This window comes from Gouania willdenowi, chromosome 12, assembly GCF_900634775.1.
Source record: "Gouania willdenowi chromosome 12, fGouWil2.1, whole genome shotgun sequence".
NCBI classification, from domain to species: Eukaryota; Metazoa; Chordata; class Actinopteri; order Blenniiformes; family Gobiesocidae; genus Gouania; species Gouania willdenowi.
In genome coordinates, this window is record NC_041055.1 from 29,346,555 (window position 1) to 29,363,994 (window position 17,440).

General features: G+C 34.8%; 1 protein-coding gene across 1 annotated transcript in view; it reads right to left on the minus strand.

The window, feature by feature from the left end:
- The window catches only part of lamc3 (laminin, gamma 3), a 182,497-nt gene that overhangs the window by 94,744 nt on the left and 70,313 nt on the right, over positions 1-17,440 (minus strand). The window contains exons 7-9 of the mRNA XM_028463174.1: positions 11,996-12,094; positions 10,263-10,399; positions 8,375-8,494 (exon numbers count right to left, since the gene is read on the minus strand). Coding sequence (XP_028318975.1) covers positions 8,375-8,494; positions 10,263-10,399; positions 11,996-12,094 — 356 coding nt within the window. The remainder of the gene's footprint in view (positions 1-8,374; positions 8,495-10,262; positions 10,400-11,995; positions 12,095-17,440) is intronic.

Consider the following 17,440-nt stretch of genomic DNA (forward strand, 5'->3'; position numbering starts at 1 on the left):
CTGGCCCACTTGAGATCAAACTGGTCCGTATTTGGCCCCTGAACTAAAATAAGTTTGCCACCCCTGATGTAAGAGAAAAGTAATTTAACAAAGTACTGCTTCATTTTTTTTTTTTTTTTGCTGACCAAATTGCAAACTGCTGAAAAGCTGAATGCACTCAATTTAATTTAAAGAAATCAATGCAATTTACTGTCTGAAATGAATTGTTAAACAAAAATTCTATCATTGCCTTGCATCAACAAAACTAAAACTCTTTACACTAATTCTGTCTGTATGGGATTAGTAAAAAATTGGCTACGTTTCCATGCAATTTGCCAACAAGTGTGTTCTGCGGCATAAATAACTGCAAAGAAGCAATGACTGAACGTGCTTTAAGAAAATGGAATTTTTTTCTCTTCTTTTAGACTTTATACTCAATTATTCATCCCTATCCAACGCTGGACTGTGTTTAATGAGGAGAGAAAAGGTCAGCGTTCCTGCCTCCTCAATTGTCTACCGGCAACAACTCATTCAGTCCTGAAAAAGTTCATCTGAAAAGTACAACCTTGGATGTGTTTTCATGTTCCATGTTTATTTGGAGGGAAGTGGTCATGCGATGCATAATTGTGGAAAAAGTGTTTTCAACGCACTTTTCAATATGGAAACATTTGAAAAACCTCCTCATGAAAGCGTAAAAACTTTTGAGTGGTCTTCAAGTTTAAAAAAAAGAAAATTCAGGTGTTTCCATTACCAGCTTTTATTGCACTATTCAGATTTTGGGCATTTTCAAGGTAAATGGAAACGCTGTTACTGACAGACTAACCAAAAAAGAGATTTTAATTTGCCAAACTGGTGCATAAACTTTGACTTTATGATGTAGAACAGTGGTTCTCATACTTTGTTTCTGTTATTTTTGTGCATTTTGTCATGATCTTGTGTAGTTTTCTCTTATTTTGTGTGTCTTTGTTGTCGTTTTGTGTGTTGCTGGTAATGGTAAGTATTTTTCTCTCTTGGTGCGTGTGTTTTTGGTGTTATTTGGTTGTTTTTCATGACATTTTGTATGTTTCTCTGTTATTTTTGTGTATTTTGCAGTGATCTTGTATATTTTTCTCTCATTTGGTGCGTCTTTGTTGTCGTTTTGTGTGTTGCTGGTAATGGTAAATATTTTTCTCTCTTGGTGCGTGTGTTTTTGGTGTTATTTTGTGTATTTTGCTTGTCATTTTGTGAGTTGCTGCTAATATTTAGTATTATAATTTTCAACTAAAAATAAACCTAAAACCCTATATTTTTTATGCTTTCATTTCAGAATCAGAATCAGAAACAGAAAAGTTTTATTTGCCAAATACAGTTTTAAAACAGCACAGGGAATTTGACTTGCTAGTTCTGCGCAGAACAAAAAAACAAAACACAAAACCATCAACAATAATAATAATAATAATGATAAATATAAAGGATAAGGGATAAATAAATGTGTTAATTGTTCACTCTGTCTCTCTCTCAAGTACCCCCTGTAGTGACATCACGTACCCTCATTTGAGAAACACAGATTTAAAGTGCTCTACAGGTAATAGTGACTGAATGTGCTTGAAGAAAATCACATCTTTTAGACTTTAAACTCAGTTATTCATCCCTATCCAACGTTTGCTGACCTTTTCTCTCCTCAGTTGTCTATCGGTTTTCACTCATGCAGTCCTGAGAAATGACCAAGATGAGCTGAATAGAGTACATGAATGAGTACAACCTTGGATGTATGTAGCGTTCAGGCTATGTGACACCCTCCTCTGTATCTACGGCTTGAGTCAGACTGACAGGTCGCCCAAGGGCTGCACTCATACATCCTCCTTCTCTCACTTTTGATCCACCATTGAACACAAAAGCAACCATGTGCTGCTTTCCTCCTTTCTACTGCAGGGTTATTTCATTAAAATTCTGTCTTCCCATGGTTTCTTCCTTTCCAACTTTTCTTTTTTTCTTTGACTCCTCCTGCTGCTCGAGGCTTAGCAGGTTGGCCTCTGCTGCAGATATGAAAAGGATCAACATTGCAAGCTTCTAAGCAGATGGCTGCGAGGACTTGAGCTAGATGATGTCTCCTTCGAGCATGAAACGCCGCTTGGCCAAGAAAAGCCACAGTTTCCGTCCAGCAGAATCAAGTGGCGAGCGTAGCTGTTGGAGGCAGGTCAAAGCAATCGTTTAGGGAAGCACTTCATGTTTCGCTCTGTGATCTTTCCTGGCATTTGTGTTCAATGCTTCTGTCAGTCCAGTCACTGCAGGGACTTGAACTCAGCCTGTGTAAACTGTCCTAACAGATGATCAGGAACAGGAAAAGTGGCAAAGCTTCAATAGAAGTAGAGTGTCGTCAAGTACCTCCTCAACACTAGCTGGGTTCCAAAACAGCGATATTTTTAAATGTCAACAAAGTATGAATGCGCTTTGAATGTGTTTCCATTAAAGGTTATTTTGTAACTCCAGCGAAATCTCATCCTGTGAGACTTCGCAGCAGGAAAATGGACGCTCTAAACCTCCTTATAACACTCTGTATTCCTTTGTTGTTGTCTCGCTCTCCTCCTCTGTCCACACGTACCGCACCATGTTTTCTCAGAGAGAATTGGCCATGTGACCTGATACGTCACGTCATATGACCACGTTCCATGATGTGTACCATTTCTTCCAGTGTATCGGATGCTTTTTTTTTCTCATTAAAAGTTGAAGGTGCTAGCAATACGGCGTAGCGCTCTGTGTGTATTTTTCAGTCATTCACACACGTGTCTCCAGCAAAAGCGGGTGTCGGAGGCCGAATATTACTGACAGTCACTTCTACAGCAGAATGACTGAACTGTAACAGCCACTGAACATCAAGGTGAACTGAACGTTAGAAGACGAGCTTCGGATAATGTAGGAAATGTGAAAGCAATCCCAGCTTTAATAACAGGACGGATGCATTGTGTTCTGTTGACAGTGTCTGAGTGGAGGGAATGTGCGTTGGCGTGAGTGAAAGCACAAGTTGTACATCTGTTGAATATTTGTTTTTATTTTCTGTGCCTAAAATAAGATGTTTGCTTGAATACAAAGCAAATACTGGCAATAAATTGAAGTGTCTGGACCAGGGAGCAGTGCTGGCTCGTATGCATTTATGGTGGGAAGAGCGGATAAAAAGTACATTAAGGTTTAAAATATAAGATATACCAGCCAGTTTTTAATAGTAGGAAATAATAAACGACACAAAGTTGCCAAATCATTGGGTTTGTCCAGAAGCGATCTCCTCCTGAATGCACGGTAAGAAGCTAACGGATAGAAGGAGCAGTGTATCAGTCTGGATCCAGTAAAAACTGACAGATGTGCAGACATGGAGCAGTGAGGAGGAGACTTCATGTAGAGATGGAAAAGTATCAGTTCATGGAAACACACGGAAATCTCCTTAAGGTGCGGCTTTTACGTGGATTTTTCTTGGGAAATGTATAAATTATTGGAATGCGGCCAATACAGTGGTGCATTCAGTAGCCTGGAAAATACGGTATTTACAGAAAAAGTGTTTCCATTCTGCTTTAGTCATCAAAATGACTGAAAAACCTCCTCATTTTAGCAATATTCAAGTGTTTTTTCGACATTCAGTTGTTTCCATTTCCAGTTTTTATTGAGCTATTTAGTTATTGTGCATTACCAAGAAGGGTAAGGGAAACTCAGCTACTTATAGACTTGACAACAACCAGCTTTTGCTTTAACGAAACTGGTGCAGAAACTTTATCTTTATGATGTAGAAGATCCAACGCCTCTGTATTTTTAGTTTACTTATTGCCATAAGTCAAGATGATCCTTCCACTCTTTAGCCATAAGTGTTTAAAACTTTCCCTGCATGGTCAACAATCCCTTGTCAAACACATTTCTGACGTTTCGTCCCTAGCGGAGCAGCAGCGGATATTTCTGGAGCTGTGTGAGCCACAGGAAGTAAATCCTAAACAGTTTGTCTGTCTCCAACAATTCAATAAAAATTCAATTGAATCCTTCACCTCGCTTGACAAGTCGCGCAAACTGCAGCGATGAATTCATTCCTGACAATCACAGAAATGGTGTTCTGCATGATGTTCAACTCTGAGTTGTCACTCAGAATTATCCTTTTCTTTGGTGAATAATAATACTACAGTGAAGGGATTTGGAGACGCAAAATATAAATTAAAAGCAATGAGAACGAGGGAATTCCACAGCTGCTTCCAAAGCTGCTTTCCCTCCGGTCTAATCTTTAAAGTGTCTGTATGTACAGTATTTGCACATCTATGATAAAGTAAAAAGGGAAATGAGATCATTAATGGGGATGTAGCGAGGCAATGGATGCTTGTATGTGTTATGGAGGGAAAAACGACATAAATAAGCACAGTTTGAAGTCGATAAGCAGACTTTGGTCAGTTGGGCGTCTAATCTGAGCTGTGGCCAACACGGACTCTGTGCAAAACATATTAACTTATATATGCATATGTTTATTAGTTCTGCTTTCAACCATGTAAAGCCTGAATCATTAAGTCATTGACAGAAAATCCAAATGTTTTGAAGCTGGAGCCTTTAATGGTCGCTATAGTTTAATTTGAGTTTTAATGAGTATCACATCCAGTCTCAATGCTAATATATATATATATATATATATATACATGTGTGTGTGTGTGTGTGTGTTTTACCAACAAAAACATAATAAATAACCAACATGTCACCGAACTGGTAATTCCATACATACATAAAAACATTTTTTTGTGCTTTTTTCATGCATTAATGAGATATCCACCAATGGAACTGGCACAGTAAAGTCTTTAACAGTGTTTCCCAAACTTTATGGCCCCATGTACCCCTTAGCCTTTATTTCTTATCACAATATCATTCAGCTCATGTTATACATTATTTATTTGTGTCTGCAGGATCATTTTAAATACTTTTCTGCTTCTCGTCCAACATTAACCTTGATTTTAGGATTTTTTTTTTTAATATTATTCATCATTGATTTCTGATGTTTTTTAGAATTTTAACTTCACCTTTTAGTGTATTTTAAAGAGAACAAAATATTATTGATGCATGAGAATAAAAATGTCTGTGTGCATGTCAATGAAAATCTATAATATTAAAAAATAAATTGACAAATGTTTCTGTGTACCTCCTGAGAGGTGTTCAGGTTTTAGTATTAAATTATCATCTTTAAATGTTTATTTTCTGTGACAAATGTTTTGAAGTTTTGCAGATTTTGTGTATGGTCAGTGGTATGTTCTCTCTCTCTCTCTCTCTCTCTCTATATATATATATATATATATATATATATTAAAAAATACAAGGTGGATTCTATAAATGTTACATGTTTTACAATATCTTAAAAGTTGTTTATTAGTAGCTAGAAAAATAGGACCATGGTGATTTTCTATGAAATGCAGAAAATGAAGCAATTGCATTAATTAGAAAAAAACAAAAAAAACCAAACAAAAACAAGTTACTGCTAGCCTTCCTTATCGTTGCCCTCTAATTAAAATGAAATTGTGAACGTTTCTGTTTCCCATGTTGGTTACCAAATTACACAATTTAAACATTTGAGTTTATTTGAGAAAAAAAAGACTTTTTGTGGCTTGTTTGTAAAATGCATGAAATGCAATAAAATGACCTGTTGTATCACATTTGATACACAATTTTCAACACGGTTTTGCTAAAACAGATTATTAAATATAAACTAATATTACACTGCATCAACCCACTTATTCTTCCTATTGATGTTTCAGTAAAAGTTTCAATGTTTTTCTTACCTTAAAATTGGAACATTTCTTCCTCTAAACCCACATGTGCATTTTTCCTCATAAATGACAATGTTGTAGAGTTGCTGTAAAAGCATCTGCTGAACTATTTACTGCCCCATGGTGACGTATCCTTGTATTGCATGTATGTAATTGGGTTTTTCTAGAAAAAACTAACATCACACTGACCATGTAAAGCATATGTGTCAAACTCGAGGCCCGGGGGCCAAATCCAGCCCTTTGGAGCATCCAAATGGGCCCGCAGGAGAAAGTTAAAATGATAGAAAAAACATGAAAAATAGTGTAAATGACCAAATAATCAATTTGTAGATATCTCAAAGTCACCAATTTAATGAAACGCCACAATAACTTTTGGGGCTTGCATGTTTCCTTTGTTTATATCACATGAATGTATTCACTTGTAATTACAAATGGTGGAAATAACTCTTCATTTTTCCACAAATCTTCACAAAAAATCCTCTAAATTACACCAAACAATTGGTAACAAAATCATGATTTTCTGAAGTGAATTGAACTGATATTAAAAACATATTTTTTTCCCCATATTTCTTCTAAAACTCATGTATCAAATATGATACGTTTGGCGTTATATGCCCGAGGGCATGTTGACTTCCTTTGGGAGCTAATGATCGCGTCACATGTAAACACACGCAGAGACACATGCAACAACCTCCAACAGCCACGACTTACAAATGCATTTATAATGACATTCTACAAATTAAACCCAAACAGCAGGCTATGTCACATCCTTCTTCTTTTTTTCTGCCTGGCAGCTTTTCATCTTTCTAAATAAAGATGCCCCCGAATGGATCGTTCCATGTGATCGTGCATTTGAGGCGTTAAACCTCCGAGATGCACAGCTAATAGGATTGCTCCTGTTTTGCTTCTGGTGGCGGACTGCATTATGTTTTTTGAGAGGCTGCAAGTTGATGCTTAGAATGGACTTAGCGCAGCTGAAAAGAAAACAAGCCAATTTTTACTTTGTTGCCTCTCAAGCATTGCCAAGACATCCAATTCCATCAGGCCTTTTGCTGCAGGGCGGCTGATGGAAACGGGTCCTAAATCCTGTCGGCGGGCCAGCTTATTCCCTTATCTTCTAATGGCTCTGATAAGGGACTGGGAAGAAATTGTGTCAAAATATCCACTAAACGACCAACAACCGAAGATTGATTAATCCCACTGATGGACCTCAGAGATGAAACCATCAGTTGACTAATGCTCACAAAAAGAGTTACTTATACCACTTTCCCTGAGATGGAAGTCAATGGATGAGCCATAGACTGTAAAAAAGATGGACGCGACGTCCTCCATAGTTCCCACTCAACGTTCTTGAAGCCAAAATACGGCGCTTATGGGAGCAGCCATTTTGCAAATTTGATTGTAATCGTAATATATGACGTCAAATCCTATATTTCAACCTCAAATAACTTATTTAAAACAAATTAGCACTTGAATACAATGTAGGTGATAACTAATGATCACAGCAGAGTTTAGGTTTGGAAAAAAATCATGTGACAAGTATTTTAACTTTACAATTTGACCCAGATCCCATCCGTTATCATTGAGAAGGCGGAGTCTATACTGCAGCCAGTCAGCAGGGGGAGCTCTAAAAATAAAAGCTTCACTTTTAGAGGATCTTGTCTCTTCCATCTTTTTTACAGTCTATGGGATGAGCCAAAATATCTGTTTTGATTGGTTTTTTTTGTTCTTACCAGACCCTCCACGGAATTTGCTATTAATGGAACTTCAGCCAATCCCCACAAATTCTGCCTGGCCTTGCAAATCTGTCCAATCACCGCAACATTTCTGCAATTTTAACCAATCTGACTAAAGATTGCGGTCGATTCGGCGGCACAACATGGCTGAAGTCCGTCCGCCTTGTGTAAGACACATCAACTTCCAAAGCCGGCAGTCCCTCAGTGCGAGTGGAATCACCATTTAATCTGGTTACAGACTGTGTCACAACGGCCAAACTGACTCTTTCAAGCAAAATAACATCAATCGTGTCTCACGAACGCAACTGTTTAATGATCTCCTGCTGCTCTAGAAGGACTTTTAAAGAAAATAACCTAGAGAACCATAGAGCTTCAGTACACGTACCGTCTTAAACGGTAGCAGTTGCCAATGTCATTGGTGCTTGCGCCCCCTGGTGGTATCCACTCACACATTTACAAATTGTTGAATGCATGAGACTCTTCTGCAGCAAAAGAATTTGTAGCAAAAGTCACGAGTGCATTCATGAGATTCTCAGATTAAATGTTTTTATTTATTTATTATAGGAATTTTTTTTTTTGGTTTTTTGTTTAAAAAACCTAAACAAATTGGTTCTCTTTGATATTTTCTGTACTGGAAACCTTTAACATGTAGTGGAAAAAATCCGTATCTTATTTAATTATTGTGAATCTGAGCTCTTTTCTGTATTGTTATGAAATAATTCAAAGGCAATCAGGTTTTTTGGCAAATTGACCAGTTTAGGCAAATAATAGAAAATAATAAAGGCTCAAAATGCCGCAACTTTTGACGCATTTTTTTTTAAAAAAAGCTGCCGCAAAATCAGGTATTTTAGACCGCAACAATCACAGAAATTGGCCATGAGATCCTGGAGGGACTGATTTACTCACCAGGGGCTTTGTAGAAACCAACATCTTCTTCATCGAGGGGCAGCAGGTAGACCTCCCCTTCTTTCCACAGCAGGGGATGTTCCTGACCTCCAGAAAACTCTCCCACCCAGTCATCCTGGTCTGAAGGAGAAATACAAGTAAATATAAATAAAAGTATTGAAGTTGCTCCCTTACTTGAGTAAAAATTAGTGCATGCTGCTAAATGTACTTTAGTGAAAAAATAAAAAGTCAAACAAATATCCCTTTAATTATAAGATTTAATAATTCCATATCTTTTATTTTATAAGAACTTGTAGAGAACTGGTACATAGAAACAAGTTAAATCTGTTACCTTTGAACACCTGGAGAATTTAGCACTCATAATACATATCATTTGTAGATAAAATGTGTCAAAAAATAAAATAAGTGCAAAAACTCAATTAAACCCAGAGCAGCTTTGAGTTTAACATTTTTTTTTAAATGTGAACATACAGTATTAATCATAAAACTAAGGGACCTTCCTAACGGAAAAAAGCTCAAACTACCAAAATGTTGCATCTTCTTACGTCGTGGCGTCATCTTTGAAGGTTTTAAAAGTAACAAGCTCATTTTTACATATCTATCTATCTATCTATCTATCTATCTATCTATCTATCTATCTATCTATCTATCTATCTATCTATCTATCTATCTATCTACAGTATCTATCTATCTATCTATCTATCTATCTACAGTATCTATTTATTTATCTATCTATCTATCTATCTATCTATCTATCTATATCTATCTATCTATCTATCTATCTATCTATCTATCTATCTTCTAATCTATCTATCTATCTATCTATCTATCTACTATCTATCTATCTATCTATCTATCTACAGTATCTATTTATTTATCTATCTATCTATCTATCTATCTATCTATCTATCTATCTATCTATCTATCTATCTATCTATCTATCTATCTATCTATCTATCTATCTATCTATCTACAGTATCTATTTATTTATCTATCTATCTATCTATCTATCTATCTATCTATCTATCTATCTATCTACAGTATCTATCTATCTATCTATCTACAGTATCTATTTATTTATCTATCTATCTATCTATCTATCTATCTATCTATCTATCTATCTATCTATCTATCTATCTATCTATCTATCTATCTATCTATCTATCTATCTATCTACAGTATCTATTCATCCATCCATCTATCTATCTATCTATCTATCTATCTATCTATCTATCTATCTATCTATCTATCTATCTATCTATCTATCTATCTATCTATCTATCTATCTATCTATCTATCTACAGTATCTATCTATCTATCTATCTATCTATCTATCTAAACAAATAAACCAATAAATAAACTAATGTTACAGTTTTCTTTTTTCAGACAACTTTTTTTTTTTTTTCAGGAAATTGACAGAAGTTGGCCATGCCCAGAAAGAACTCAAGAGGTCGAATCAAGTCAGCAGACGCCTCTGAGGAAGACGGACAGATGACAGGAGATCAAAGTAAATTTCCTGAAAAAAAGTTGTCTGATTAAAAGAAAACCTTAACTTTTCATTTAAAAAGAAGACAAAATGAACTTGTTGGAATTATTACGCAGCGGTCGAGGAAACATCAAAGCCTTCAGCAGATGCCTCTGAAGAAGACTGACAGATGACAGTTGAAACATGTCAGGAACAAAAGCAACTTCAGAGCTTTACAGAATAAACCCCCTTAATCACAACAAACATGAAAATAAGACGTCAATTAGCTACTGATGACTGTCTACAACCTTTCTATTGGTAATGTCATTGGTAAGTGGATAAAATACAGGAATCTTCAGCAATTAAAGCCACCAGCGGCAATTAGTGGAACCTCATTAACATCTATTAGACTATATCTAGTACCTTCAGTGAAATCAGAAGTAATGTTGACAGCCTGGTGCTGATTGGACGAGGAGCAGACCACAGAGTGGCCAAAGCAGAAACACTGCTGGCATCCAGCAGGATTCATGTGTTGCAGATTAAAAAAACCTGGCCTGCATCTATAGAAACACACACACACATGCACATATACATAGAAAATGTAAATGTAGCATCCATTTTTGATTGCGGATGCAGCTGCTGATCTATAGTCACATTAGGCAGGAAAAAAAGGCTCATTCAGTCAGCCATGAAATCAGAGACAAAGCCAACAAACTGGTAGTAGAGAATTATTCAATCGTTGGAGACCCAGGCCTGTGTGTGTTGCTGATGTCACAGTGACTTTTATCGGTTTTATCCTGTATCCCAGAGGAACTCGATGAAATTGGAAGCCCAGACGTTGGTATTGACATATTATAGCAGTCGTGTTCATGATTCGGGTTGAAATTTAGTTTTAGACTGAAAACTCTCAGTGAAACGTGGCGATTACAGATACTGCAATATTAGAAACACGAGTTGATCCCAGTAAATTTGATTAACCATCTTATTTTCTGTGGTGCTACACTAGAAATTGATACATTGGTTAGTTCTATGGGCACGACTTATCATGTGTATAGAAAACATTGTAGTTTAACATTGAAACCTAACTAGCTTTTAGCTCTGATTTACATCCCTAGTACAGTGGTTCTCAACCTTGGGGTAAGGACCCCATTTGTCTTTTAATGCATTTTTTTGACATTGCTCACATTTCTGCCACTTTTCCATCAAATATCACTGCCTATTCTGCACATTTTTTTCCCCCACTTTCAAGATATTTTCGGCACTTATAAACACTTTCCACCACTTTTCCACCTAATGTTGCACATGTTGACCCATTATTGTAAACTCTTTTCACCATATTTCATGCTTATTTTTGCCAATTTAACCACATTCACATTTTGCCATGCCCATTATTAGCAGATTTAAACCAATTGTTTCTAGTTTTTGTTCCAATATTGACACTTTGAACCCTTTTTACCACTTTTTCTGTTCGTTTTTTGGCCACTTGAATTTGTACATTTTAAGTAATTTCTGTGGTTTTTAAAATTTCATTTCACCATCTTTTCCACCATTTTTGTTCACTTTTAACCCATATTATTTCAGATTAGTGGAGTAGTGTCACATTTAGAAGACATTATTAATTCACACTGTTGGCATCCCACAGGAGTCTGTGCGAGGAACTAAACTGTTTTATACATCGTTATTACACAGAAATGTATTATGGAAAATAATGTCAATAAAGGGTTTTTTTTTTTTTTTTTGCACTGTCAAAAGAAAAGAGAAAATTAAAATGATGGTGACATATTCACAAGTCATTTCTGTGTGTGCGTGTGTGTTTTAGCACTGCAATGAACTAGCTTTCCACATTTAGATCATAATATCTGTTTGTATAATCCAAGGCGACCTTGGGTTGTGTTGTTACCATGGTAACAGCCAATTGCAAGACTCAGAATATCCCCCTTTTATTCACTTAATAGAACAAAACACATCCCAAGATAACTCTATGTATTGACATTATCTTTTATTATTAATGAAAACTAAACTCCATGTTTTGTGCTCGTAAAAATGAGGTCGATATCTTCTACACAAACCCGACCTGTTTTCATGGAAACCAAAAAGGCTGTGCGTGTACGTAGACGCACGCACGTGTCACACCAGCTTCACATGGCACAGCCCACCTGTCACAGCTCTGACCCTCCACGTTGTTCTTACAATAACAACGACCATCCAGCGGCGAGCAATCGTGCACACGTCCTCTGCCGTCACATTCACAAGGCCTGCAGACAAAAAAATAAAAATAAACCTTAAGTGAAGAAAAAAAAACATCCTGTAGAAAAACAGTGAGGAAGAGCCTTTAAAACGTACAACACTGCAGTGTTAACCTTGTAGAGTCTGAAAGGAGCAAAAATAAACATTGGAAACCAGCTTAGCTTCAGACCACAGCTAAAAAAAAAAGAAGTGTACACTGGTAATTTGATCAGGAAAATGTTGACTTTATTTTGTCTTCAACTCAATTAAAAAAAAATTATAAATATTCTACACAATTATGTAAAACAAATCTTCCTGTTGCGTTAGTTTGGGAAAAAAATGCTTCAGTCTAAAAAATATTGTTCGACGGCGTATTAGGGCCACATTAAAATAAAAAGAAATATGACCACTACAAGATTAATGTTGTAATATTTAGAGAATAAAGTAATGATTTTATTAGAATAAAGTCTTAATATTTCAAGATCGAAGTTGTAATTTAATGGGAATAATGTCGTAATTTTAATAGATTGAAGTTTTGATATTTTGAGAATAAAGTTGTAATTTTAATAGATTAAAGTTGTAATATTTTGAGAAGATAAAGATATTTTATGAAGATAAAGTTGTAATACTTCAAGAATAAAGATTTTATTAGATGAAAATCGTCATATTTCAACAATGAAGTTGTAATTTTATGGGAATAAAGTTGTAATTTTATTAGATTAAAATTGTAGTATTTAGAAAATACATTTTTAATTTTCTGGGAATAAATTTGTCTTTTTATTGGAATATTTAGATAATTAAGTGGTAATTTTTCTGGGAATAAATTGTAATTTTAATAGATTAAAGTCATAATATTTTGAGAATAAAGTTGCAATTTTATTGGTTTAAGGTTTTAATGTTTAGGGAATAAAGTTGTAATTTTTCTGGGAATAAATCATAATTTTAATAGATTAAAGTCATAATATTTTAATATTAATATAATGGTATGGAGCTCAGAATTCCCAGTTGAAGTGAACGCAACTGACACCGATAGCCCCGAAGTCAGTGGTTCCGAACCTTTTTCGGGTCGTGAACTCATTTTGATATCATACATTTCTAAAAACCGCATTTTTTTTGGAATTAGTTTATGATTGTTTGTTAAAGTGAAAAACGGCGAGATATTTTTTATTCTGCATTTTATTTGAGACTACATTTATATTTGAGAAAGTTTAAGTAGAGAATTCAATGGTTTGATATGTGTGATGATATTTGTTGTGTGTGATGTTAATTTAAAAAAGAGAAAAAAAATAGAAATATCATTTTTAGCATAAATTCAGTGAATGTTTTTTCTTTTTTGTTTTTACCAATTTCTAGACATTTCAGGCGACCTCACTTGGGATCACGACCCCGAGATTGAAAAACGCGTTATTCTCATAAAATTACGACTTTATTCTTGAAATTTTACGACTTTAATCTCGTAGAGCCCACATCTTTCTTTATTTTAATGTGGCCCTAATACGCCGTCGTAATATTGCATAAAATTTACAATTGTGTTAATTTCTCGAAGGTGCTTTGCTTTTATTTTGCAGGATGACCAAATGTGTTTGATCACATTTATTGATTATTCCCTTAAGTTTGAATATGCAACACAGATAATCTGTTTTTAATGATGATGATTTAATAATTGATGCAGCAAACCGCCTCTGCTTTTTTTTTTTTTTGTTGCTCTAGTGGACTGAGTAATTTACACCTCAGCTCAACAGCCCCGCTTTGCTGCACGAGTGTGTGTGTGTGTGTGTGTGTGTGTGTGTGCGTACTCATCCATGCAAGTGTGAATACAGTGAAACACTTACAGAATTTCTAATGGCACTTTTAGTTTGCATAAACAATTAGTAATAATAATAGATACATCTGTCTTTGTCATCAGTCATGAATTAATTATATTATAACATTTAAATTGAGAGAAAAAGAACAGCGTATCATTGATTGATGGTTGATGAATACAATTTAATGGCAAGATTGAAACATTTTTAAAAGTCATCAGACCTTTTCCTTACTTATTACAGAAAGTGAAGTGATTTTACACACACACACACAAAAAAAAACTCTGATTTAGAGATTTGTTTTACACGCCATCAGATTTTCTCAAACAGTTCTGTTTAATAAACGCAGATAAATCTTTAAAATGGGGAAACAAAACAAAAAAGTTATAGTGTACATTTTTTTTTACCAGTTAACCCATCTCTATTTCCAATGTCAGGGGTTCTTGACCTTGGGGTCAGGACCCCATTTGAGGTCGTGACTCCCAGGAGGGTGAGGTTTTCTTTTTTGAAAATTTGAGCCCATTTTTGCTTATTTTTACCCTTTTTCTGCAACTAAACCAAACTTGCCACATTTTAACCTATTTTCATCACCTTTTCTGGCCATATTTTTGCTCCTTTTAACGCATTTTTGCTACATTATTTCCATTTATGCACATTTTTTACCTAATGTCACATATTTTGACCCATTATTGTCAATTTTAACCTCTTTTCACAATATTTCATGCTAATTTCGCCAAAATAACCACAGTTACGATTTGTCATGCCTGTTATTTGCCAGTTTAAACTAATAAGTTCCTACCTTTTAAATCACATTCCCCCCGTTTCTGTCACTTTTAAGCAAATATTGACACTTTGAACCCTTTTTACCACTTTTTCTGTCTGTTTTTGACCACTCTCTTAGCAACTTTTAACCAATTTCTGTGGTTTTTAAAATCCCATTTCACCACCTTTTCCACCATTTTTGGTCACTTTTAACCCATTTTATTTCTGATTAAAACAATGATTTACATCTTTGAGATGACACTATGGCACATTTCTACCACTTTACCACCTAATGTCACATATATATTTTTTTTCATGCTTATTTTTGACAATTTAACCACATTCACCTTTTGTCATGCCCATTATTTGCCAGTTTAAACTAATTGTTCCTACTTTTTAAATGACTTATTCAATGTTCATGTCTGTGTTCAACCACCTTCAGGTACAGTGGGGGTCCCCGGTCTCTGGTACCTTTTTTTTGGGGCGGGGGGGGGGGTCAGGGGCTGGAAAGGTTGAGAACCACTGGTATAAATAATGCGTTCTTTCACTAAAGGATCATTGATATGCCATTCAACACCAATACAACTTAGCATTCAGCGGGCAGGTAGTCGGGATCAAGCAGAGCTTTCACTGGACACTCCATGAATATAAATGTGACAACATACTTCTCTCACACACACACGTGTTACACATCAGCATACAGCGTCACATGCACCACAAACACGCTTAGATTGAGTAGTGCCAGGTCAAAAACAAATTGAAATGTGCTTTTTATTGCGAGCAGCAGGTCAGCGGTTCTGACTTAAACAAAGTGTGCAGTGGAACTTAGGATCTCCACAGGAGGGCAAAGACTGGGAGGTTAATCAGTTTCACTCTCGGAGAATTCAACCATGGCTGGTTATCAGAAAGTCAATTTACCATTCTCATTCAATAAAAGTAATTTAGATGTGCAGAGGACCAGTATGATGAAAAGCTTTACGAACAAAACATGTTCCATGTTGTCAGAGAAAATCAAAAATCATATAAAAATATATATATATATATATATATATATATATATAAAAAAAAACTTTTAAAATACACAAGAAAAAAACTATATAATATACATAAACGCCAACAAAAATACACAAAAATGACTCCAAATAAACAAATGACAACAAATGTACAACAAATAAATACTTATTAATTCCCGCCCCCCTTAAAAAATATACAAAACAACAACTAAAATACACAGCAGGAAAACTATAATACACAAAACATATTTAAAAATCACAAAACGCCAACAAAAATACACAAAAAGGACTCTAAAATAACAAATGTACAAAAAATAAATACATAATAATTTCCCACCCACCCTCCAAAAACCACAAAAAAATTCACAAAAATATTGGAAAAATCTAAAGAAGAGGAAAACCAAACGCACAACAAACACAAATGCCAACAAAAATAGACAAAAATTAATGCAAAATGACAAAATGAGGGCAAAAATATACAAAAAAGGAAACCATATTTTTCTCCCCCCAAAAAATCACAAGACAACTAATATTGGAAAAATGTACAAAATTACAATACAAATACTCTACACACTATACACAAAAAGAAAACTAATATACACAAAAAACAAAACAAAAATGAGTTTAGAAAAATTAACATGAAAATATACAAAAGAACAAAACAGAATTTTTTTTTTCCAAAATCACAAATGACAACAAATAAACAAAAAAGGAAAACAAAATTATTCATTTTTTTTTCACAAAACCCACAAGACAACTACAGAAACATATTGAAAAAATACACAGAATTACAATAAAAATACACTACACAAAAATGACTCCAAAAAGAAAACAAAAGGAAAGCAAAAATACACAAAAATAACAGAAATCAGATTAAAAAAGACAATAAAAATACACAAAAGCAAAACTAAACTAGACAAAACTTCAAAAAAATAATTAAAAACAAAATGACAAAAATACAAAAGAAATAAGCAAAAAACGACAACAAAATGACACAAAACATCAAACTAAATCACATGACAACAAAAAAACACAGAAACCCTTTATTTTTTTCTTTTATTAATGCTCAGATATGTCATTATTCTAAATGCTGACAAGAATGTTACAAGATTACAACACAAACAATTTGATTTAAGGGACTTGCTCAACATCCCACATGATGGATGGACCAGGTTGGATTTGAACCAATGACCCTCTGACGACAACCTCGCTTCATAATGTGACCCTCAGATCAGATACCACATTTTTTCTCTTTTGTATATGTTATTATCATGCTTTATAACATCATCATGAATGTCGTGTTGAATAAAAAACATGTTAAATGTGATTATTATGTATGAATAAATGTATATATGTTCAGTATAGGCATTTCTGACATGCAGGTTGTGGATTTTAATCCAACATATCCATCTGTGTGATGGGTCTGTGATGGACTGGTGCCTTGTTCGGGGTGTTTCCTGCTCTGTGTAGGCTGGGATTGGCTACTTCAGGCCCCCACAACCCTGTACGAGATAAGTGAGATTGTATAACACAGAGAAAATGCACATGTACATTACTACAACATCACTACAACAAAAACCTCAAATCGTCAAGAAACCAATATTAAAATGTAATTAAATTTGTCTGAATAGTAAGAGCTTCCTAAATGCAAATAACTTTGACATCGTGTTGCATTGAATTGTGATTGAATGAAACAAATAGTTTCCTTGTTAATTTTGTCCTTACCACCAGATCTTTTCTTTATTGAATGGGTTGGGAACCAAAGATGCTCACAGAGCTATTATCAGTGTCTCAGAGG